Genomic DNA, 26,070 nt, shown 5'->3' with positions numbered 1-26,070 from the left:
TCTTCTTTAGCCAAGAGAGAGAAATGTAAAGAAGTTGCTGAGGGAAGATCATACCAGTATTTCAAGCAGTGTTTCAAAGATGCCAAAACCGTAGCGTATAATATGTGCATGCGTGTGTGTGTGTGTGTGTGTGTGTACATGTGTGTGTGTGTGTGTGTGTGTGTTATATGGTGGACGGGATCAGGAACTTGGGTAAGCGAGAGATTGCGTGCCTGAACTTCGAATTCAAATGGAGGTCTCTTAGTTCGGATTTGATCGATCCCTTTTTGCCCTGATTCCATCCCTTCTCCCCCCTTTTTTAGAGACAGACACACACACACACACAGATAGAAAGAAAGAGAGAGAGATAGAGCTCTCGTTGCACCCCCGTGGTGGATTGTCAGTGACGTGTGAGCACCAGGTTGTGTGCGTGACTGACTGGCCGACCTGAGCAGACCCGTACCACCATCCGACCTGAATTGCGGACCCGCGGGCGGACCTGATGAATGCGAAGAGCAAATTAGGTGATGGGTCTGCGCTCATCACTGTACAGTCAGGACCTGAAGTTCGTGTTACCTCGTGGCGAAGCGAGTAATAATTGAAATATGATACTGGTAGCAAGTTGTGTTCCACAAACTGTATTATGTGATATATATACATACTACAGAAACATTTGTATACATACATGCGTACACACGCATTTATTTTGTGCAGAAGCTTATTAAAGTTGTTTTCTATATACTTTTCTTTCTGTGCATTTGTGTCCATTTTGTGTATGGGAGTGACGAGTGAAAGGCTTAATACATGACAGGTATTGGTAACAAAAAACGAGGGGTAGTTGTATCTTAGAAAAATTGTGTGGATGGCAAGAGGGGACTTGGGGGACAAGATTGATGTGAGGGTGGTAGCAGAGCGGAGGGAGAGTAGAATTTAGATTATCATTATTCATCATTTTGAGTGGAAACTAGTCCCCAATTATTAAGGAATCCTTATTGGGTTGATTCGTAGGGATATCACTAAAATAGCGACGACATGAAACGAACTACTGGTAATGTTTGCAAGCGTGATCAAATTTCTGCGTTTCGTCACACCGATTCGGGTAAATATTTCGAATTGAGGTCTTGCGATTACGAATACGGAATCCCACATACCATCATTTGAATGATTAAGTTGACCGTTGGCAAACATAACTGTGCCAGTAGGACTCCTGACAACCTAAATAACGCTTTTTTTGTCCTAAACAACGCTTCTCGTCCCTATTCATGACGGTCCTGTTGGAAAAGAATTCGTTAATCGCTCCGGTTGACGTTGGCCGTCCTGTAGATGGTTGGCGGTACGTTTTATTGTAAGGGAGTAGTATTTAGGCCAAGGTAGCCTATCATAAGTTAAGAGCCGGTGACCATGTTATTGCGAAACCAGATTGGGACTTAATCACGTCTAAGGTGCCTCTTGTGAGTTATGAGTCCGTTGGGTATTGTGTGAACGACAGGCAGTCACGTGAGAAGGCAGGAGTACGACAGTTATTGAGATACGATAGTGTGTGTACGTAAGACGAAAGGTTAATTTTCTTCTTTATTGTTTGCAAATTATAAATTTTCAGCTCTAATAATTATGTATTTATGTTTTATTTAATGTTTCTATTCATATGTTCTATTTTGCCATTGTGTGTGTCTTAAAAAGAATATTACTCAATTACGTAAATTTGATCTTGATTCTAAAATGAACCTCCAAGTTCTAGTAAACAATTAGAAGAGTATCAATGGGCAATCCAGTACGGATATTTGATAATAGACGTAATTGGAGACTTCGAGTTGGCCTGCAGCCCTTGTGATACCACGCAAAAGCAAAGTCGAGAAAATAACATCCAGTACAGGAAGGGCTGAAACAATAATAGAATCTGATAAGCTATGCCATGACGCAATATCTGTCGCGGAGGAAAATTACCGTTATGTTCGTGCCGGGGGCATTCAACGAATGCGAAGAATCAGTGGGCTTAACCGCAATAAGAACAAATAACGTGATTGTATAAATTGGCTTGGTTAGTGGAGGAATTTTGTCTCGTCCAATGCAACCCGACACCATCAGTGCCCACAATAAGCAGAATTTGATTATGATTTCACCTATTTTGAAAAGTGTCCGCTTAAAAAAAAAAAAAATCAATCGAAATTATGGAATTATCAGCCTCCAAATAAATTTCTTCTTTCCTCTCTGGAAAAGGCTTATGACAGGGTAGATAGCAAGGCACTGTGGGAGGTACTGCAGATATATGGGATAGGAGGAAAGCTGTTAAGAGCAGTCAAGAGTTTTTACGAGAGTAGTAGAGCTTGTGTTAGGATTAGAAATGGAGAGAGTGAATGGTTTGAGGTAAAGGTGGGACTTCGTCAGGGATGTGTTGTCACCCTGGCTGTTCAATCTTTACATGGATGGGGTGGTGCGAGAGGTGAATGCAAGGGTAGTGGGTCAGTGGTTGGAGATGATTAAAGAAAATGGAGAAAAGTGGGAGGTGAGCCAGTTGTTGTTTGCTGATGACACTACACTTGTAGCAGGATCAGAGGAGGGGTTGAGGAAGTTAGTGACAGAGTTTGAGAAGGTGTGTGAAAGAAGGAAGCTGAAGATAAATGTGGGTAAAAGTAAGGTGATGAGATGTACAAGGGGAGGGAGTGACAGCAGGCTGGAGGTGAGCATTAAGGGTGAAAGACTGGAGGAAGTGGATAGTTTTAGATATTTGGGTGCGAATGTGGCAGGAAAGGGAGGAGTGGGGGTGGAGGTAGAATGTAGATTGAGAGAAGCGAGTAAAAGCCTTGGTGGATTGAAAAGTGTAATGAGAAATAGACATCTGGGGATGGATGCTAAGAGGAGGTTATATGAAGGAGTGATTGTACCAACAGCATTGTACGGGGCAGAAACATGGAACATGAGAGAGGAAGAGAGAAGGAGTTTGAATGTGTTTGAGATTAAATGTCTGAAAAGTATGATAGGGGTTACTAGGCTGGATAGAGTAAGAAATGAGGAGGTGAGGAGGATAACAGGGGTGGAAAGGGAACTGGGAGATAAGGTTGATGAAAGGATATTAGGATGGTTTGGACACATGGAAAGAATGAGTGAAGAAAGACTAGTAAAAGAAGTATGGGAGGCAGAGGTGGAAGGAGTGAATATGAGGGGGCGTCCTAGGATGAGATGGATGGGGTGAAAGGGGCATTACAAAAGAGAGGAATGTCTGTAGAGGAAGGACGGGAGAGGACAGAAGATAGGGGTGAATGGAGAGGGGTTGCGTATAGAAGATGCTATGATGCATGAGGGGGAGTGGGTGGGGGATGAGGGGTGAGGAAGTATGTTTGAAAAAAAAAATGACGCAGCCCGAAGGGATTTCTCCCCGTTTTCTCCTTTTCTGCATGAGGGGACGGAGAGGGGGGGTCGCCGAATTTATGAAGCGGCCTTGCTGTGGATGTGCTGTGTCTTGCGACACTCCTTCTGACCCAGGGCAGTGGACAGGAGGTGCTAAGATAAGAGGGAGGGAGGAGGGTGGAGGGGAATGGAATATATAGGGAATGGAATGGGTGGGAGTGGTTTCTATACCTTTTTCTTTGTGGCTACCCCCCATTTAGGGGGAAAAAGCCTTTGGTATATGTATGTATATATATATATATATATATATATATATATACATATATATGTGTGTGTGTGTATATAACAGCCAGATTTGGAAGTTAAGGTTCAAATTAAACAAAAACAAAAAGGACAGAATGGATGGTATTTCCGTTTTTTTTATAGAATAACTGTATGAACTGTGTGTCCGACATATCGAACAGGTCGCACAAACAAGTCTGATGAGGGGACGTAGGGTTCGCCGATGAAATGAAGCGACCTTGCTGTGGACGCGCTGTGTCTTGCTGCATTGCTTCTGACCCAGGGCAATGGGCAGGATGCAGAGATGAACTGTCATCAAAGAGAAGGGAAAAAAAAAGAGGGAGGGAGCGAGGGGTGGTTGATGGGAGTGGAGTGGAGTGGGAATGAAATGGGCGGGAGTGGATTTTATGCCTTTGACTTTTGGCTACCTCCCTTGTAAGAGGGAAAAAGCTCTTGGTGTATGTATGTAATGTACGCAACATTTTATGTCCACGCAGTACATACATTATGCTGGGCATATACATGACCCAGTACTCAACTGCTCTTAGATGTTGCTCAGTGGAAACAGAAAAGGAGAATGGTTTGATGGCGTAGTGGTACCCTTGGCAACCGCTAATCCAGCGGTCCGAGTTCGATTCCCGGCCAGGGCCGAAATTATTTCAGCATCGCTGCACTGCGAGCCGGCACGCCGACTCTCGTGGGCAAGGAGTTGGATGTGTGTGCGTGTGTATGGTCATAGCATTACCCATAGATCAGGCATATATGAGCTCTGAGCTCTCATCCGGGAGGGTAATAGCTGCCGATCACGAGCCCAGCTCTTGATTCAAGACCATGATGAATCCCGTGTTTCCAGACATATTTTAATTACTCGGGCATGACCTGACTCCTTACTTGACCTGACCTGTTCCCATTGTCCAAGGTCATAGCCTGTGCTTGCAGTATCCCGATGTGTTTTAGAACAGTAAGGCCCTGTTCACATTTGCGGTTTCAACCGCGGAGGTCCAGTTACAATGCAAGTCAACAGAGGCGTTCACACGCAACCATGCAGTTTTTCCAAGACTATACGGTACCGCCACGGTTTCCGCGCGGTTGAAACCGCTCGTGTGAAGAGGACCTAAGGGACTATATGGTGACAGTTGTACTCACGTGTGACTTGGTCTCTTCGGCAGAGTGGCCTCTGACGCAGCCTACGAGAACGTCGAACTGGAGGAGCTCCTGACGCAGATGCGCGAAGTGGACACCCTCGAGGAACAGGGCGACATCCTGCACTACCTCGTAAGGAGACTCTCTCTCCCTCCCTCTCTCTCTCTCTAGCTCTCTCTCTCTCTCTTTTCTCTCTTCTCTCTCTCTCTCTCTTTCTCTCTTCTCTCTCTCCTGCTCTCTCTCTCTCTCCTCTCTCTCTCTCCTCTCTCTCTCTCTCTCTCTCTTCCTCTCTCTCTCTCTCTCTCTCTCTCTCTCTCTCTCTCTCTCTCTCTCTAATGGGAATCTTTAATATGTAAAAAGTATCCACTCTCTGGGAAAAGAGCACCATTTGTAAATACACCAGATTGCTAAAAAAAAGAAATGCCTCTATTATCTTGAATTTTTAAGAAAGACAAATTAACTCTTTTTGTGTCTTTGCCACAGGTTGTGCAGTACGGGCTCTCCCACGAAACTGGTTCTGTCATAGAAGGTCAGCCAGTGACAGTGAAGGATCTCCTGAAAGATTTGTATGAAAGAGCCTGTCAGCAGAAAAACTGGGCCCTTGTGAGGCATACAGCAGGTATTTTGATGCTATATTATTTATTTATATACCGAGGGCTTTTCCTCCTTAACAGAGAAGTAGCCAAGTCAAAAGGCATATACCCACTCCCAGCCATTTCATTCCCACCCCACTCCACTCCCATCCATCACCCTTTCCTCCCCCCCTCTCATCTTAGCTCCTCATGGCTGATGGGTCATCCTTGTATCCTGACCACAGTTCTGGGTCAGAAGCAATGTAGCAGCACACAGCACATTCAGTTGCTAAGGCAGAGGTTCGAGTCCTTGCGGTGGAGCTAATTTCCATTTGTCACAATGACACACGCACACATACATACATACATATATATATATATATATATATATATATATATATGTCTTGTAAGAAATATAGAGGAGCCAAGAAAAGAGGGAGGGAGGGGTGGTGAATGGGAGTGGAGTGTGTGGGGATGAAATGGGTGGGGTTGGATTTCTGCCTATTGAATTTTACTACCTCCCCTGTAAGGGGGAAAAAGCCCTTAGTATATGTATGTAAGAATTATGGAAGACTGGAGAGGTCAGTTAATTTTATTCTAAATTCATGGATTGAACTCATGTTTTTACACCATAAAGAAAACAGTTGTAGTTAGAAATTGTCTCCAGGGATAAGCCTAGTATTTTATTGATTCTACCATCATACTCTATGGTAGTTATCAATAAAACCTAACATTTTTCATAAGTACATTTTTTATTGTTCACTGTGATTTCTTCATTGTATTTTCACATGTTTGTTAGGTATGCTTGGAAAGCGTGTAGAAGATCTCGCCAAAGCAGTGACAGATCTGTTGGTACGTCAGAAGCAAGTAACAGTTGGCATGCCGCCACACAATGAGATGACTATCACAGCACCACTGCCAGCATCAGAGTTGAGGGTTTTGATTCAGAGATCTTATGGTCCAGACGAATCCACTGCCATGTTGTCTCAGGAACTACTCGTCTATTTAGCCATGTTCATTCGCACAGAACCTTCCCTCTTCAATGAAATGCTGAGAATGCGGGTTGGACTCATTATCCAGGTAAGTTCAGATTTTAGAGATATTCTTTATTCAATTGTTCTGATGTCAAAAGTAAAATTTGTTTATTTTGTTATTTTGATTTTTAAGAATTCAGTCACTGCTAGAGTCATGGTGTTAAAATGTGGTCCAACTTTTCTCTAGCAAATGAGGACTTGCACTGGTGGATTTGTTATGGCAAGGACAGTTACCTTCTCCTCCCCACCATACTCACTGTGCTTAGTGGCTTGGGCATCAGTGGTACAGACATTTGATGCTGCAGGGGTATTAATTTCGGGATCTCTTTTGTAGGATGGTAATACTACTATCCTCACAATGATAGGAAATAGCATTGGGTACTATACTACTTGAGAAGGACAAACACCAACATTGAAATGAGGTTTCATATGTTTACTTTTATCTATGGATTTTCCAGTGTACAAGCAGATAAATGCATCATGGAATTGTGAAGCAAAATTTATGCCATCCATGCTGCCTACCAGCAGTAGAGGTTATGTGATAGTTATGTCCAAAATATTGATGTCCCCATTTGTTCATAATTCCTCATTCACCTCTGTGCCCTTCTATGACCATATTCCCATTTACTTATTTGTTGCTTTTGATGTGAATTTGCAGGTCATGGCTTCCGAGTTGGCCCGAACTCTTAAGTGTGGTGCAGATGAAGCTTCTGATCATCTTCTTAATCTTTCACCTTTTGAAATGAAGAACCTGTTGCACCATATCATGTCTGGCAAAGAGTTTACAATTGGATCTGGTAAGAACACAAACTATTGTCCATACTATAGTTGTAATGATTGTTCCCTTGAGCTTCACTGACTGGAAATTTGCAGCCCCAAAGTGGCTGGTAATGGTCCTCAGGCCCTCCCATACATCTCTCAAAAATAAACTTTAGACTGTTGTGTCTGTTGTTTTGGTTTCATCAACTGAATGTAGGAAGCAATTTCTGATTGTCAGCTCTGCATATGTAAAAAGGTAAAGGAAATATAGATGAAGTTGATAGAGATCTTTAGCCTGGTCTACAGACTAAATGCCAGCACCTTGGGGCTGCATCTCTAAAGGAGAGAGTTAATCAATTTTGAAAATGGGTAGCAGGGAGATAATTCTCATTGCAATCCATCTTGCATGACCATCAATAGCATGAACCCATCATAGGTCCCTTTTCCATGCAAGTAATGATACTTGTATTATTTTGTTTACTGTGCCAGTTGCTGCTACTTCTACTTGTGTGTGCTGCACATTCTGTGGCACATTCGGAAGCTTGCTGGTCTCACATTCACTGAGATGTGGGTTCGAATCCCACACTCATCTCCAATTCCCAGCAGTGATTGTTACCTGCCTCAACAGTACAAGCACATAGGGCAAAAGTGATGGTCTCAGCCACAACTACACACCTCCTAGTGTAGGCTCTTCACCTTCTTCTACTCTTACTACTACTACTACTACTACTACTACTACTACTACTACTATGACTACTACTACTACTACTACTGATATTACTATCACCACTTCTATAGCTGCTACTAATAGTAATACTACTACTGCTACTACTATTACTACTACTACCTTTTTATGACTATCTTGTGAAACTGTGATGGAAACAAGCAGGTTCTGTCTTCCACAGACACAGTTCATTGGCCCAAGCCCACCAATATTGTATAATGATAATGGTGCTGACAAATGTGTTTAAAGTCAACCTTATTTTTTCATTTTGTTTTGTTTTTTCCTCAGTCCTACTCAAACATGAAGGCTTGGCAGCTGGTAAGGGTATACTTTTTATTATGTATGAGACTTTCTGTACGATCATGTAATGTTAGCACTTATTTTTATTGTACACGTTTGACTCTTTCTAAAACTTACTGCAGTATCTTCCACCTAACTATAGACATAGTTTTATGATTCACAACTTCTCTGAATGTAGATTGTAAGCAATATCTTCCCCAGTAGAAATGGGATCCTAGTCACACTCATAGTTATTTCCCAGGTATGCATTTTTAGGTCTTTGTAATCACGATGCATGTAGCTGAGAGACAAAAGAGTGACTGAAGCAGCTAGTGTTAGAGTTTCAGAAGGTATGTGAGAAGGGACAGCTGAAAGTAAATGTGGGCAGAAGTAAGGTGATGAGATATATAAGGAGAGAGGGTGGCAGTAAGTTGGAGGTGATTTTAAGAGGAGAGAGGCTAGAGGCAGTGGAGAATTTTAATTACCTGTATTTAGGGCCACATGTACCAGGGAATGGAGGAGTGATGGAAGTAAGTTATAGAATACAGGAAACAAATAGAAATCTGAGGGGGACAAGGTGAGAAGTGAATGAGTGAAGAAAGACTAGCAAAAAGAGTGTGGGTTGCAGAGATGGATGGAGTGAATGAAGGGAAGGCCAAGAGTAGGATGGATGGATGATGGATGGGGTGAAAGGGACCTTGGGTACAAGGGGAATGTCTGTCAAACAAGGGAAGGAGAGGGCAGAAGATAGCTATGAGCGGAGAGTGGCTGTGAACAGATGATAAAATGATACAGCCTGGAGATTTTTCTTCTTATCCACTCCATAAATTATGGAGTGGATGAAAGGGAGAGTCACCATTTCATGAAGCAGTGGGAGTAAACCAGCTTTGGCTGTCAGGCCCTGATGTGGAGGAGCTGTGTCTTGCTGCATTGCTTTTGATGCAAGCAGTGGGTGGGAGACAGGGATGACCCTTCAACCATAAAGAACTAAAATAAAAGGGACAACAAATGGGTGTGGAATGGGACGTGTGAAGGGTCTGTGTATGCTTTTGCTGGGTCACTTTCTTTTGTAAGGAAAAAAGGTCCATTTGGTATATGATACAGTATTTTAGTAATGCTATTTCAGAATTTTGTGTGATCGGATGAGAGAAAAGTGAAGGGAGGTCGCGTGAACTAGACAAATCTTGGTTTTAAAACAAACATGAGTATCTCTACAGGAGAATGGTATTAAGAATGACTGCATGAGTATTTTATACCTCAAATAAGTGGTAAAAAATATCATTTATATCTGGGTTACCAATGGTTCCAGTGATAGGTTGTAGAGGACCCAGTAATTTGGAATGGTTTTGCATAAAGTAATACTTTCTGTTTGACCTTCCAGCTCGCAGTGGGACATTCTTCATTAGCAGTAGATCCTCTAAACTCAGCAAGGTAAGGAAACTTCTTAGTAGTTGGTTATATATTTTTTAGTATTTCCACTATATTAAGCCATGCTTAAAAAAACATTATTTTATTTTGTTAGTCATTGCTAGATTTAATCATCATTCTTAACTGAGGATGATGATGAGTTTTATGGAATTACCCAGATAAGAGTATTTGGTTAAAACTAGATGAGAATATTTTTTGGAAATTTGACTTAATAATAGCAGGGTTTATTAAGTTTAAGATTTTAAGTTTCAATTTAAGATTTGGGTGCAAACCCTACATACAAGTCTCATGCAGAGCTTGAGCATTGCGTTAAAAGAGAGTTGAAGCAATGAACCTCATGAAAGTTCTGTTTTGATAACAGGCAAACAAGTTGCAGGGAGAAAAGGTGAGAAGCCCTTCTTCTCATGGGCTCAGATTGGTGTTCACAATTTTCACTATCCCTTTTATTAATTGAAGCTTTTCAGGACATCACTGCAAATTCCCCAGCATGAGTAAAAGCACAGTGTTTCTGTTTGTGCTCTATTTCTCTTTGTGTGCTTACATACTATATAGGAGGGAGTATTCCTTTGATGTGTAGGACACTCGTCCATCCTGATCTGAGGAAACTTATTTTTTTATTTTGTTGTTAGAATAGTTTTATGAGTATGTTCTCTCTCTTTTCTCTCTCTGTCTCTCTCAATCTCTCTTTATCTCTCTCTCGCTCTCTCTCTCTATCTCTATCTCTCTTCACTTTGTCTCTCTCTTCTTCTGCACAGAGTAATTTGGAAAAGAATGTATGAAGTACCTGCACTTTTTTTCTTGAGGGTAAGACAGGGTCAACTTTCCCTTGAGTTAGACTTAATGATATCTAGTTACAGAACCTAGTCTTGATAGTGAAGTACAGCAGAATACAAAGTTTTCTATACCATTATGCTATGGCAGAAATGGCCTTTTTTCTAATTATTTAATGAGAAAAGGACAGGGTTACACAACACATGCAAAGTACAGCATTTTCGTGGTGTAGTAAAGTATAATTGATAATGATAGTAACTGTTGCCTTGACATTCACTGACAAGAACCCTGCATCCCCACAGTGGCTGGCAAATTGTCCTCAGGCCCTCTCATAGATCACCCTGGGAAGAAACTTTGGACCCTTGTCAATGTTGTATTAGTGTGGAGCTGTTTCTCCTTCTAAGCTACTGGCTTATAGCAACAGGAGGAGATTGAAGTTGAAGTTGATGGAGAATCAGGTTTTCTTCTTATACATGAATCTGGGTGGCAAAGAGATGATCCTTTCTATTGCCTGTCTTGCAAGACTATCATTTGCAGGCACCCATCATTGTTTCTGAAATAATCACATAGAAGGACCAGCAATTGGTATTTGCAGGTGTTAGTCCTTTAGGATGGGCATTGGAGAAAATCATCTTGCTGCCCATTTTCAAAATAAGTCAACATCCTCCCTTCCATTTGGAGGTACAGCCCTATGGAGGCTAATATTTGATCTCGAAACTGTGCCCAACATCTCTCTCCATAAACTTCAACTGTATATCCTCCACCTTTTCACATAAGAAGGGCTGACAACCATTGACTGCCCCTCTTACTCCTGTAGGCCAGTAACACATAAACAGTCCCACACTTACAAAACTGACAGAAGTCCAAAGTTTATTTTTAGAGAGAACTGTGGGAGAGTCTTAGGACTCTTTACCAGCTGCTGCAGGGCTGTGGGTATCCATTCAGTAAAATTTGAGGCAGTAATTATTATTATTATTATTAAGAATCATTTAGATGTGTCCAAGTTTTGTTTTGGTTGTATTTGTTTTTGTCCAGTGCAAGGTTGTAGTTATGTAGTGAGTAGTTTATGTTTTGGTAAGGAATGATGCTCCATAGTTTATGGAAGATGGAATATGGAGTTATTTTTTTACTAAATTATAGTCACATCAAAGAAGGTGGAAAAAGAAGACATGGGTCTAGTTCTGAGTTTGTTCCTGACCAGTCTCACCTTAAGCTTCTTTAGAACATTCCTATAAAGAAGCTTAGGGTAAAACCAGTCATGATTATACTCAGAACTAGCCCTAAGTCTTCTTTTTCCACCTTCTTCAACTTGTCACAATGTCTCAACAATTACAGTTGTGTAATATAGGATCATGTGTGCAGTGTAGAAACAAAGATATTCAGTAATTAGAAGTAGTTTGATTAGTATTGGTGCAATATTATTTTAGCTAAACCCTGTTTATCTTGTGCATGACTAATATATGTTGCTTGAGCATTTATTTGTTGTGAATAACCATAGGTGCTGATGAAAATGGTGATTGAATTCTTTATTTTGTGCATGATTTGGACAATACAATATATGACTTGATTTGTTTGACCAGCTTTAGGTAATTCTAATATATTAGAAAGTGTTTTACTGCTCAGAATCTCATTCTATTCTCTTTGTATCTTCTCACCAAACAATCTTCCCTTCCTTTATTTCTGTTTTTTCACATAAGGAGGTCAGTATGCCAGCAACTGCCCTCCCACATTTCCTTTGTCTTGCTAGAGACATACAAACCTACCTAGACATGTCCTCCATGCATCTATCTATATACCAAGGCCTTTTTTCCCCCCTTACAAGGGAGGTAGCCAAGTCAAAAGGCAAGTACCCACTCCCATCCATTTCACTCCCACCCATTCCACTTCCATCCACTGCCTTGGGTCAAAAGCAATACAGCTAGACACCAGACAACCACAGCAAGGCCTCCATACATAAAACACCTAAAATTTTCACTTATATCAAATGAAACACATACTACACAGATCCACCTTACATGCACTTCATATACACCTAAAAACACTCCAGCACAAAAATGCACTCAAAACATATTACAAATAAATGTCACTGGTATCAGAAACAATGTGCACATAACACTAATACATGAAACTAGTGTAATCCCACAATCCACACCACCCATTTTCACTGAATACACAACAGGTAGAGAAGACATCATCCAACATGGATTTATATCACTGATACTTAACACCATACCCTTCATCATCAAAACAAAAGAAACTAAACAAACACTGGTACTGCAACAGAAATAATCACAATCCAAATACAAATAAAGAAACAACAGACATCATCACAAATGTTTACATAATCTGCCATCACTTCAGTTCCCTAAGACTACATTGAATCCCTCAACTTCAGCCTCTCAGCTCACATACAAAGCATATATTGGCAGATGACATTAACTCACATTACCCAATTTGGTTTAACACACAAACAGCAGACCAAAGAAGAAACAAAATATTAGAACAATTCAGCCCAACCTAAACATATTCAGTCAACTAGTGACCCAACCAGGGAACCTCTTAACTAGCAACGAACTTCCCGACATTACATTGTGTTCATGCTCCCCCAAACGCAAAGACTACTTCCCAATAAAAATAGCAATTGAACTATCAGGAAAACTACTACCCACATATAAAAGAACATTCATAGAATTCAAGAAAGTAAAATGATGAGAATATACTAAGGAAAAATAAAAACTTAAGAGACCTTTTCCATAAACCTGTTTCCATCCACTGACAGAGCAGTAGAAGATACACAGTGATCATTCAGAAGTCCAGTAAGAGATATTAAAAAAATACAGAAAGCTGACAACCAGCAACTGCTCCCCTCCTCTTTCTGCTTTCAGCCACTGACACTGAAACAGTCCCACACCAGTACAACACAGACATCAGTACAACCTTTCTTTCCAGAGAGATCTATGGGAAGGCCCTAGTACTGTTGCCAGCCCCAGCCACTGTGGGGCTGTGGGGCTTCCACTTAGTGAAACTGAAAGCAACAATGATTATCTTCTTTACATTCATCCCTAAATACCTGTTTCTCATCACACTTTTTTTTCCATGTAGACATCTAATTGCTTCCCTTATTCTATGATTCACTCCTACATCCATTCCATTCATAGCTACTTGCAACTCCAGATATTTATTGCTTATATTTTATGTTCATAATTATCAAGTACAAGGATTGATTATGTAGTTTATGATGGACATAATATAGAGTACAAAATGATTATTTGCATGACTAATTTTATATCATTTGCTAAGAGCTTCAATTGAAAACAAACACTTAAGAGGCATGGAAAGCTAAACTTTGCTTAAGGACTCAAGTTTTGCAAACTGTGCTTTCAATAAATTTCTGATGTATCTTTGTAGTTAACAGCAGTCTTGAGTGGTCTGAACATGTGTATGTAATTGATACGTACAGACCTTTTACAATACACAGGGTACAGTTTGGGACAGTTTGCTAGTGAGGTAGTTCTAACAAGTTGGATTGTTTCAAGGCAGCTGAGACACACTAGGTATTTATTCAGCAAGAGTGATAATTATGTATTATAATTGCAATGGAACTAATTGTTTCAAATGGTCAGACTGCAGTTGTATGCATGGTAGCATCAAATTCTACTGACACTTGGCTAACATTTCTGAAGATATGGCTGTTAAGATACATGAGGAGAGACTGGGAACTTGGACTACCCACATTAGAGGAGCAAAGGGAGGGGATATGATAATAATACTTAGAACACAAAAAAGGGATAGAAAAAATATATAGATAAAAATCTGCTTGTATGGGATAAAAGAACAGCATGAGGTCATAGAGGAAATAAATAGATGAAAGAAGATTGCTGAAATGATGTTAGGAAGCCTACATAGATGCATCACTCTGTAGAATAACTTAGAAGAAGGTGTAAGCTAGGCGAATAACATAAGTAAATTTAAGGCAATGTTTGATAAATGGATATATAAAGAACATATCCCATGAGCCCACCTCCAACCCCATATATCACAGGTAAATACCCAGATCACAAAGCAATCACTCCTAACTGACCCCCAAAGCCAGTATTCCACCAGATTTCCCTAATCATTAGGTCTACCAAGAAATCACTCTCTTGACGAGCAAGGATCACATTACTAATGACTGCATTCAGACTAACACTCAGTGTTAAAACAGTACCAACACAGAGTTGGCTTAACCACAGATTCATATTGCTCCAGATGCAGATGCACTCACAACACAGAAGATCCTGAGTACCTCCTACACTGCTCAACATTTACCCACTCCAGACAGCAGCACAGTTTATCTTCCTCGAGTTACATGTGGGTCAAATCGAAGGCTATTGCCAGTTACCAGTTGATTTTGAAGACATACAAACATAACAATAGAAAGAAGTGAATTGGTTACATTTTAGAATAGAATGATCACAAACTTTGTGTGGTCATGTTCAGAGATATTCATGGATGTTTTCTTGAATAGGTTTTCAACCAATTAATCAGTCAATTTCATGCTGGAGATCCAAGACCATGGACTGGCTAAAGTACTCAGGAAAAGAACTTTGTCTTGTCTGGATTGTGTAAGTGTTGAGGTGTGTACAGTGATATGTTCAGGCTAATTTTATGTATTTGCATTTCATCTCCATTAACCAATTCCTCTGTCACTGGGTTAATATCCCACTGAAAATGTGCAGTCATTGTTCCAAAAGGGAATTGTTTAGTATGAGAAGAATTAAACTGAAGAAGGAACCAAATTGTTGCTTCATATCCATTGCTGGCTGCCTATCTTTGGATTCAACTGTTAGTTGAGTACGTGAAATCTCTTTGTTATCCCAGGTTACTGTTGGGAACATTTCTGATTTCACCATGCTGTGCTTTCTGGGATGATTTCCTCATCCCACTTCTAAACCTATTATTGGCAAGCACCCACCTTCATGGAGTGTGAGGAGTGTAGGAAACTTCTTTGATTTCAAGTTTTGTACTTGCATTTGTTGTGGTAATTTTCAGTGGGAAGTATAGGTCATGTAGGTATTCTACTATATATGAGATATAGGGAGGGGGGATTTTTTAAAATAGTAAATGCTACCTTTGTAGAGTGATGACTGGGATTCATGTCAATCTGGGGCAAAAGACTAGTGGTTCATTTCTGGGAATAAGACTGAGATCCAATTTGGAAATTATCATTGTTTCACTTGAATAATGTAATTAATAATCTTTGGTGTCAGGTGTATAGATGTTGTGTTGTCCCAGTGTTGTTAATTTGTCTGGAAGGGAACATTAATGTTTTGGTCTGGATCTTATTTTACATGTACAGATTGTTTTGGGGAAGTTGCACTTCTGGAAGTCCATTGTAAAGATTTTGGTAATGACAAACTGCTGAATCTAATATTTTGTATTGTCTGACTGCTAGGAACACTTGTTTGAACACATTGACAATGTGTGAAATTGATGTGTGAGTAACATGTATGAGGAGTGTTTTGTCCATATCCAGGTTAGTTTGGTGAGAAAAGTATGCCTAGTTTGGTTTTACTAAGGATCAGTAATTCTTCTACCATTAGATATAATTAGGATGCTCGCTGGCTGATTGGGTGAGGGCATCACTACTTGCAGTAAAGGTCAAGGTGATGGTGGTTCGAACCCTGCCACAGGCGTATTGAACTTAGGGTAAAGTTCATTAGATTCCATGCTACAAAGTCCTCTTTAAGGGGCACCATCCTAACCTCCTTATAGGGGGAGTTTGTGATGTTAGATTGAACCATCATCTTCATCAAAAGTACTATGGAAAGTGTATGGTACTAATAGTTCTAAAGATCTGTTTTCAAGTTGGGGGTGATATCTGCCATTTCCCAGAATGCTGTGTGTTTCCAAGAAAGGAAAATAATGAGCAGTCTTTTTGTAATATATATATATATATATATATATATATATATATATATATATATATATATATTTTTTTTTTTTTTTTTTTTTTTTTTTTTGGACTGCTATGGTATATCAGTAACATTTCAGCTGGTACTTAGGGGTCCGGGCACAACATGATATATATAAATATATATATATATATATATATATATATATATATATATATATATATATATATATATATATATATATATATATATATATATATATATATATATATATATATTTTTTTTTTTTTTTTTTTTTTTTTTTTTTCTGCTATGGTATATCAGTAACATTTCAGCTGGTACTTAGGGGTCCGGGCACAACAGGAGTTCAATTCCCTGTTGTGATTGAGAAGGTTAGGATCGGCATTCAGTTTAAATAATGGTCCCCAACCACCAAAACCAAAGTCCGTTCACAAGATACCATCCTAGTCCTGAGAAAGGGAATTCAAGCCATAAAAGCAAGTCACCATCACCATTTATTTATTTCCTTATTTATTTATATTTTCTTAAAGGTAAACTTGGATTCCTCCACTGGGTCATTTGCCCCTTTGTTTTAGGATTGTAACTATATATTTAGATTTTATTTCCATTTTTGAGAAAAATTCCGCAGTTTCTTTTGATGTTCTTGAAAGTGCACACATTCAAGTGATGTGTGTTTTCTTCATCACTGAGCATACAGTACAAGAGTATTGCTAGCGTTTGTCACAGAATATGTATTTTGAAAGAATCTGTTCACACAAACTTCAATTACGATCCATTACTTCTAAATTTTCATCACTTGTGCATTGACATTCTTCTTTAAATGATTGATTAAATCTCATCTTTTTTATGTTTATCTTCTCAAGGTTGATGGAAATGTTCAGAACTGTCAATTGATCTTTGGCCATGTTTAAGATAAGAAGAGAACCTCTTGTATATTTTCCCATGGGTTGGTTGATTTTTTTTAATATCTCTTGAGTTTCCATCATCATTTTCCTCCAACAAAAAATGAACACTTGAGGTAAACTACCCGTTGAGACCATCCCTGTCACAAAGCTTAGAAAAATCACAACTCTTGGCTGATGCTACCCAGCAAAAACAAATTTAACTCTGACTACAGTAATATGTGTGTTATATGGATTCCAGGTATTTGTCGTAACTACTGCTTAGAAAGTAAGACATTTTGGATTTCTTTTGATAGCATGGGATCCAGTACTTTACTGAGAGTACTGCAGCTCATAAAATCCTTTACAACTGCATCCAATCCGCAGTTGATGAACCCCTTGTCTTGCCCTAATTGACACATCCTCAATGTTATGCCATGACATGATGTATTTTATTATACTCATCATCTTTACTGTTTGTAACTTTAAGTACTTCAAAAAAAATTTACTGTAAGAAGTATGAATTTTAGATGACAGGTATGGTAAAAGCTAAAATGTTGTAGTGATTTTTATTTTCTTCTCTTTCCTTACAGTTTCTTTATTAACCTCATGACTATCATGATTTCCTCTACTTTGAAATGAGTCATTGTGTTAGCCAGATTAAAATCTGTGTGGTGCAGCAAAATATTGAGATAGGTCTTATCCCCTTCAGTACCATAACATCCCATAAACAGAATGAAATTTGTATGAAAGTGGCAGTTGCTGACAAGTCTATTGAAATAAACACCAAATGTTAGGACGGAGCCTTTATTAATAAGACGTTTCGCTTGTTAAAGCTTTTTCAAGTACTTGATGTACTTGAAAAAGCCATAACAAGCGAAATGTCATACTAATAAAGGCTCCATCCTCACATGGTGTTTATTTTGATAGAATGAAATTCGCTAGCGTCGGAAAGAATGAGATATGTAGAAGATGTCACTCTAATAACTTTGGGTGAATCAGGATAAGCCAAACCCCTTCATTTCACTGAGGGAACCTGTGGTGCCCACCTGCACAAAGTGGTCCTATAGGATGTATGTTGCAGAGGACATTCCTCCCTCTCCAAAACCCATAAACACCTGCACTTCTATCCCAGAGGGGTTGGCACTTAGTCTGTAGACTGGCACTGAAATGATTAAAAACCCACTAAGAACCTCATCCTGCTCTAAAATGAAATATGAAAGATAGTATCAATAGAATGCTATGATCAGCAATGATATTAATGCCCAGCCTAGCAGACAAATAACATGAAGAAAGATGAGAAGTATTGGACCTACCATAAAAAAAAGAGAGAAGGCAGTGACATGATTGTGGCACTCAAATCATTGAAAAGAGTGGATAATAATAATAACAGTGGCTTCAAATTTTACTGACTTGAAACCCACAGCTCCTCAACAACTGGCAGCAAACCTAAAGTCCTCTCATAGATTTCTCTTGGAAGAAATGTTGGGCTTTTGTTTGTTTCTCAGTGTTATTGGCTAATAGTAGTAGGGAGATAGGAACAATCACCAATTGCCTCTCCTTATGTGAATAAATGGAGAGAATATAATTGAAGTTGATAGAGTCTCAGTCCCTCAGGGCCGCAGTTCCAGATAGAAGTGAAGATGGGCAGAAGAGAGATGATTCTCTTGTACATCCATCTTGCAGGACCACTACTTATAGATAACTGTCATTGACTCACCAGTTTTATAAACTCAAGGCAACAATTGATAAGAGTAATTGTCCCTAATTTGAATAAGATCCTATGGCATAAGCCAAAATGAAATGTTTACTGGTGTACATTGCCATAGTGAAGGGATTAAGACTTGTAACTCAGTTCCTAATCTCCTCTTAGTATTGTTTTTTTTTTTTTTTTTTTTTTTTTTTTTTTTTTTTTTTTTTTTTTTTTTTTTTTTTTTTTCCCCATCTTCCAGAATCAAAAGCTTAATCACAATTCTGATTTTAATCATGGCTGCACTTCTACACAGTAGAACTAATTAATTTAAAAAATTCTATTGATTATATTTGTATCTATAGAAGAGTACAATGAGTAGCTTCTTGGGAGTTCCTGGGGCAGAAGATTCCAAGGAGTTAGAAAGTGACAGATCAGGTCAGTGGCTGAGGCGAAGACGCTTAGATGGAGCCCTCAACCGTGTACCAAGAAACTTCTATCCAAGAATTTGGAATATTTTAGAGATGGTAAGCTATATGTCTGTAGTGACTCATATTTGTAGTAGATGGTCATAGGACCACTGTACAAATATTCATGTGTGAAAGAATGGATAAAAATTCATAAAGACAACAAATGAGTAGGTTTATTTCTATTCTTTTGTATAGGTTTGTAGTGGTAAAATGTATCAATTTTATTTTGTGTCATTACTTATAAGTTCTTTCAGCATCAGAAAATTTTGTGGAATAATAAGTCCTTTTCTCTTTGAAGTGCAAAGGTATTAACATCGAAGGGAAAGTCATTCCTCAAAGTCTTACTGAAGAGGTAAGGCACTGATTAATCTTGTTCACAATTACTCTTTCCATGATAATATACAGTACTGATTATCAGAATATTTTATGTACCAATGAGCTTTATTAGGGACTATCATAATCTGATGTGCCATTTTAATGAATCTATAAATTTTCTTAGATGACAGCTGGGGAATTGAAGTTTGCCTTGGAAGTGGAAACTGTTCTGAATACCATCCCACAACCTGAGTATCGGCAGCTGGTAGTTGAAGTAAGTTTCAATGTGTTACTTCTAGATATTGATTTGACAACTTATTGCTTTCATCCCTAAATACATATGTCCAGAACTCTTCCAGTTCTTCCATTGGGTACCACTACATTAGTCTCTTAATGCCCTTTTGACAACCCTCCCCTCCATCTCCATGTCCCACATATACTTATTTATGTTTATTTTCATAAGCACTGTATTCACTGTCATCAAAACTAGCTTCAAGCTCAAAACACCACAAAATAGAAAAATAATAGAATAAATATGGTAAATTAAACCATGCACTGAATCCACATAATGTTGTAGTCAAACATTTATAGTTGTAAATGTTTGACTGCAACATAATGCCCCCCTTACCTTCCTCACCCCCTCATCACTCCTGACACCCTACCTTCTCCACTCCCGAACTCCAACTTACCTTTCCCTTTCAATTTATTTTCACTTCATACTACCACATCCATCTTTCTTCTCAGAAACATACTACCAATCTCTTCTCTTGTGCTCCCATCTCTACCACATCCACACATATTTTATGACCCAATTACCAGGGTTCTGGTTGGAGTTCTTCCAGACCTTCTTATGCCTTGACTTTTTGTAGGAGAAAAATGCAGAGTGAGAAATCCCTAGTCACCTCACTGTCCCAATTAGTTGCCTTATATTACATTGTTGTAATCATGGTAGCAGCATTCTTAGCTCCACACAGCACCACCATCACCACTACAGTGGGACAAAGTAAAAGGATACTTACCACATTCAAGGCTATGGCCAATTCATTGGAGGCTGCAGGTCACCTGCAAAAGTTTTATTAATGATTGATTCATGATTTATAGTTTAACATGTCAGTCTTGATGGTGTTGTATATCTATTTTTGTGTAAAAACTACATTAAATCTGTTGAGTAGTTATGCTAATTGAATTTTTTTTTTATAATTGCAGGCTCTGATGGTGTTATCTCTTGTCGCTGAAAATAAGGTTGTACAGTGGTTAGGAGACATAATATCTGCACAGGAGATAGTTCATGTTGCAAATAATATCTTTCTACAAGATCAGGTACATTTTATTTATGTTATAGAGTATTGGGATGGTTTGGATACATGGAAAGAATGAGTGAAGAAAGGTTAGTAAAAGAGGTGTGGAAGGCAGAAGTGGATGGAGTGAACTTAGGGAACAGCCTGAGATGAGGTGGATGAAGGGGTGAAAAGGGCTTTGAGCAAGAGGGAATGTCTGTTGAGCAAGGAAGGGAGAAGGCAGGAGATGAGTGATTAGAGAATGGCTGTGTATAGATGATGGGAGGGGAGGGAATGGGGGAGTAAGGAGTGAGTATGTGTGAATGATATTTAGACACAACCCAAAGGTATTTCTCCCCATCTTCTCTATTTTCTGCATGCATGAGGGGACAGAGAGGGGGATCACCGATTAAGTAAAGCAGCCTGGCTCTGGATGTACTGTGTCTTATTGCAATGCTTCTGACCAAGGGCAGTGGACAGGAGACAGGGATGACCCTTCATCCACAAGGAGCTAAGATGAGAGGGAGGAAAGTGTTATGAATAGGAGTGGGTATATGCCTTTTGACTTGGCTACCCTCCTTATAAGGGGAGAAAAGTTATTGGTATATAGGTAGATATAGCATTTTTTATTTTGAAATTCACGTAACATATAGTTTGCTGGTCATTGTTTATGATAAGAGTTTGTATGTCTAGAATACATCAGTCTTTTGAGAAAGTAGGATTTAATAGAATCAAAGCACAGATTTTTTGGTCAAGAGACCCTCCATCCATGAGGTGCTAAGATGGGAGCGGTCATGAATGGGTTTAGAGTGGGTGTATACATGAATTTGGCCACCCTCCTTAATAGGGAAAAAACACCTTTTGGTGTGTTTATATTTATATTCTTTATAATGTAATGATATGATAATTCATATCTTTTCCTTGCTTGATTACCTATACTTCACTTATGCTTAAAAGTACTTATCTTCCTTTGTTGAACAGAGACAGCAGGATGGTGAGGCAACTTGCTGCTGTGCTCGAGACAAAAGAGAACCTGTGGCTGGGGGAGGTCTGCCCTGTGGAGGTGCAGCCTACATCTGCCACCACTTCTATGATAGTGCACCATCTGGAAGTTATGGCACAATGTCATATATGATCCGAGCTGTGGTAACAACATTGCAGTGTTTCCCACAGGATGGGCAGATAGATTGTGCTGTTAGTTAGTTATTCTGTATAGTTCACTCCAATCTACCAAGAAAATGTTCCCAGGGTTGGTGTAGATTTGAAGATTTAAAAAGTATACTGTTGAATTTTGTTAATAAAGTATTTTAGACATATGACAGCATATCATGAAATTTACTGTTGAGCTTCTGGTATGCAGGACAAAAAAATGACATATTTTGAAAGCATTGAAAGATTTTACAGTAATTCTGGTGATTTGATTATGATGGATGAGGAGACATAGTAAATTATGTCCATTTTAATATAATGAGCTGAATTCATCAAAATAGTTTCACTGATACGAATTACTTTATAAGTCAATGCTTTAAGCATTTCATAAGTGCTAAGTTATGGCTTTAAACAACCCCAAATTAGTTCATGTAAGATATATATTTGATTTTAGTGGTATGATAATCCTGCCATGGGTTGAGGTGGTTGAATTACTGGTACACAGTGTCATGTATTGATTGTTCAGCATAAAATGTAAGGGAATTAATTGACTCTATAACTTAGATGAAATATTCCCTTATCGGACTCCTGGCAAGAAGTATATATTTTTATGTGTGAAGTCTGTCCATAGAACATTTGTGAATGCAGAGTTGTCTGGGTCATTGTTTTCATGCAGTTAAACGAGTTTACATGAATGTCACATTCTTCTGTTCTGCCACTATTAAGCTTTCACTGTTCAACAAATTGAGAGAAAGTGTGTTGACCCAGAGATTTTTTTTTTCTTTCTTTATCAAGTTGTGATGAATCAGTGCATAGAATGATACACTTGATATATATGCACACAACAGTGAACTATAAACACACTACCATTGCTTGCTGTAATGATACTTGGGGGCATTAACAGCAATGCTGTTGTAAACACTCTACACTAAAGTAGTAACAATCTGTGCTATGTAACCTCATGGCCCCACTAAATATGGACACCCATTACCCCATAGTAATGAAAATTTATATTAAGATTTTCCATGTGATTGGAAGGCTGTGTAGAATGAACAGTCTGTTGCTAAGGTATCTACTGCTGCCAGACTATGTGGTGCTGGGCTACAGGAAGGGACAACATTCCCAAAATTACACTGAGGTTGTTGAGGTACTTCCAAATTGTCCATATGTGTACTTTGCATATTTATTTATACTCTTATAAGAGTTAAACATACCAGTGTAATAGATACTGTCCTGTGAAGCCTCTTATTTATATAAGCATACTTGAGTAATGGAGTGTTGTTGGTGGCTGGTTCCTCTGGCAATGACGTAAAACATTTAGGTGTACATCATATTGCATTTGAGACAGTATGCATTACCTCTTTGGTATCTACAAAATGAATTGTTGTTTTCACACCATATTTAAGCATGTAATGCTTTGTCCCACACATTGATCTAATTTTTTTTTCTTCTAATTAATTATTGAAGCGCAAATCCGTGGTTTTCAATATACAGTTCAGTGGACTGGTAATGTTAATGTTTTGATATCATCATACAATGGTGGATGTTAAGTTTTGGAGAAGCAATACACCAATTCTGTCAAGGACTCAGGCAGTTTATCCAGTAACAGAGGAAGCTTATCACTTTGATCAGTACTCACAAGTTTTGAGCTTACACATTCAGAGCTGCATTTTCTGACCAGAGATGTAGTTGTTAGAGAGGTTCAGGAACCTTCAGTATTTTCAATTATCCTAAATGAATACAAGTCCATTCTAGATAAGTGTTGAAACAAACCAATATTAGATTTAATTACCACCTTTAGAAGCAGTTGCACTACATTCTAGTCATTACATACAGAAGTTGTGGCAACTTACAGACTGCCAAATATATCTTTGGGGAGGGATAATACTGTTTATTGAGCATATCTTTTGATGAGGAGAATAACTTTTGACTGCCCGTTTTCTTTGAGAAAGGAAAGTAAAAGGACACAAAAGGCATTTTATCTCGTTCAGAAAATCATTAAAAAAAAGTATTTCCTTTTTTTTTTTTTTTCTTTCTTTCTTTCTTTTTCTTTCTTTCATTTCTTTCTTGTGTAGGGCATTATATATTATTATAAAATATTTATAATGGAATGAATACTTCTTTGCCCTCTGGCACGTAGGTTGGAATCATTTATTTTTGTTACTGCATGCTTTTTGAACTACCTACTATAGTTAAGAAAAGTACTTATCAGACTGTTGTACCCAAGATCACAGCACTGCCGTACTGATGATCCAAGCAAGATTTATATAATAATGGAAAGCATTGCCAATAACTAATGGTGCCATGATAAAAAAAAAATCACACCAATTGTGTTCTCATCAGTGAGATTCTCTTTTTTCTTTGATATGTATGTATCTTTGATTTGATACTGATATGGCCAAGGATCATTTTTAATTCCAAAGCAAGTCTTTGACAAGTAGGAAATGGGAGGGACAGGTAATCAGTTTTACAAGGAACTTGTAGAACTAGATGAATATAGCCATGATTTCATGTAATATTTTAGAAGTACATAAGATGTGCACTCAATGTTATTTATACCTAATTTTGATGTTTCAGCATCCTCACATTATTCAGAAAGAAATAAGGGAATTATAATTAGTGTGCGGGTACATGTGTGTCTCATTTTTTGCACCATTAGTTGTCATGTAGAAAAAAAAAAAAGACTAAAAGGAGATAAACTGATATTTGGCTATCATCAGATAAGACATGTTCTTTTCTTTGCATCTTATTTTGTTTAATCTTAGTTTTGTTTTGCTGTTCTGAAAAATGTATTTATAGGGAGTTGTAATTTAATTAAATGATAATAAACTGTTGTGTTTGAGTAATCCTGTCTGTGCAGCACCAGAGGCTAATAACAGTTGTATATTGTGGTGGTATGATTGGAAGACAAGATAAGGGTGAGTGGAGAATGGTTGTGTATGAATGATGCTGTGATACATGGAAGGGAGTGGGGGAGGGAGTATTTGTGAGTGATATTTTGACACAGCCTGAATGAAGTTTTCCCCGTCTTCTCTTTTTCTGCATGAGTGGATGGAGATGGGGTTGGGGATCACTTATCAAATGAAGTGGCCTTGCTGTGGATGTGCTGTGTCTTGCCACATTACTGACCCAGGGCAGTCGGCGAGATGCAGTTATGACCCATTATCCAGAAGGAGCCAAGAAAAGAGGGAGGGAAGGGGTGGTGAAAAGTAGTGGGGATGAAATTGGTGTGAGTGAACTCTGTTTTTCCTTTCCCTGTAGTATTCTGCATGTTTGTATGGTTGGAAGTGAGGCAGGAGTGAGCTTGAAATAATTGGTGTGACTAACAATTTGTTACAGCAGGAATATACAAGATAACAATGACAGCATTAGTGAATTGCTTTGATGAAGACTGTGTAAAGAAATTTAGCCTGGCGGAGAATGATGAAGAGGCTTTAGAGTACCATCCATGTACCCCGGTTTTCCACGATGCATGTAAAGATTGGTCCTGCCGCAATAAATGCAGTACAGATTTCACCACCTTCCTCATGAAAGGAGGTACAATCCCAACAAGCCAGAGCCAGAGAAGACAAAAACAGATAAAAGCACAAGGGATGAGGTTGTAGTAGAAGCCAGAAGACCTGAATAGTTCATGACTTATTTGTGCTTGGTTGTGAATAAATGATCTTTCATCTCAATATGGCAGATGGTGAAGGGGATGCTGATGATGGTAATGAGGATATGATCCATTCCCGGTACCACTTCCCCTACCACCACTAAGGCCATCACCACAACCCTGCTAATCCTACTGCCAATACTGGCAGAGTTAGAGGGCGTACAAGACATGGTGGTGCAATGGTGTGACTACATTGTTCCTCGCAGCTCTGGAAGCCACACTGTCTATTCTGCAACTTCTGTAGGTCCCTCTTGATCACTATTAACTGACAAGAGTGAATTGACAATATTCCCCACAGTCACAGTTCCCTCTATGTTAAGTTTCCACCATATTAAGAGCTGATTGAGGATGAAGACTGCTGCTCTCTCACTACAATGGCTGTACATACTCAAACGAATTGAA

General features: G+C 38.8%; 1 protein-coding gene across 12 annotated transcripts in view; it reads left to right on the top strand.

The window, feature by feature from the left end:
* Positions 1–24,843, top strand: part of LOC143038960 (putative phosphorylase b kinase regulatory subunit alpha) — a 163,518-nt gene extending 138,675 nt beyond the window's left edge. For 9 of the 12 annotated variants that reach the window (XM_076208789.1, XM_076208781.1, XM_076208785.1 and 6 more), the window contains 12 exons: positions 4,776–4,881; positions 5,233–5,368; positions 6,121–6,401; positions 7,014–7,152; positions 8,127–8,156; positions 9,499–9,548; positions 9,907–9,930; positions 19,168–19,329; positions 19,571–19,624; positions 19,772–19,861; positions 20,794–20,907; positions 21,846–24,843. In XM_076208789.1, the coding sequence (XP_076064904.1) occupies positions 4,776–4,881; positions 5,233–5,368; positions 6,121–6,401; positions 7,014–7,152; positions 8,127–8,156; positions 9,499–9,548; positions 9,907–9,930; positions 19,168–19,329; positions 19,571–19,624; positions 19,772–19,861; positions 20,794–20,907; positions 21,846–22,067 (1,408 nt within the window). In that variant the 3' untranslated portion in view covers positions 22,068–24,843. The remainder of the gene's footprint in view (positions 1–4,775; positions 4,882–5,232; positions 5,369–6,120; positions 6,402–7,013; positions 7,153–8,126; positions 8,157–9,498; positions 9,549–9,906; positions 9,931–19,167; positions 19,330–19,570; positions 19,625–19,771; positions 19,862–20,793; positions 20,908–21,845) is intronic. The other 3 variants (XM_076208786.1, XM_076208784.1, XM_076208788.1) reach the window with 3 other exon arrangements.
* The last annotated feature ends 1,227 nt before the right edge of the window (positions 24,844–26,070 follow it).

Source organism: Oratosquilla oratoria, chromosome 25 (genome assembly GCF_046742065.1).
Source record: "Oratosquilla oratoria isolate Oo_2021 chromosome 25, ASM4674206v1, whole genome shotgun sequence".
NCBI lineage: Eukaryota > Metazoa > Arthropoda > Malacostraca > Stomatopoda > Squillidae > Oratosquilla > Oratosquilla oratoria.
The sequence above is the reverse complement of the archived record's forward strand: the minus strand, read 5'-3'. Positions and strand labels throughout refer to the sequence as shown.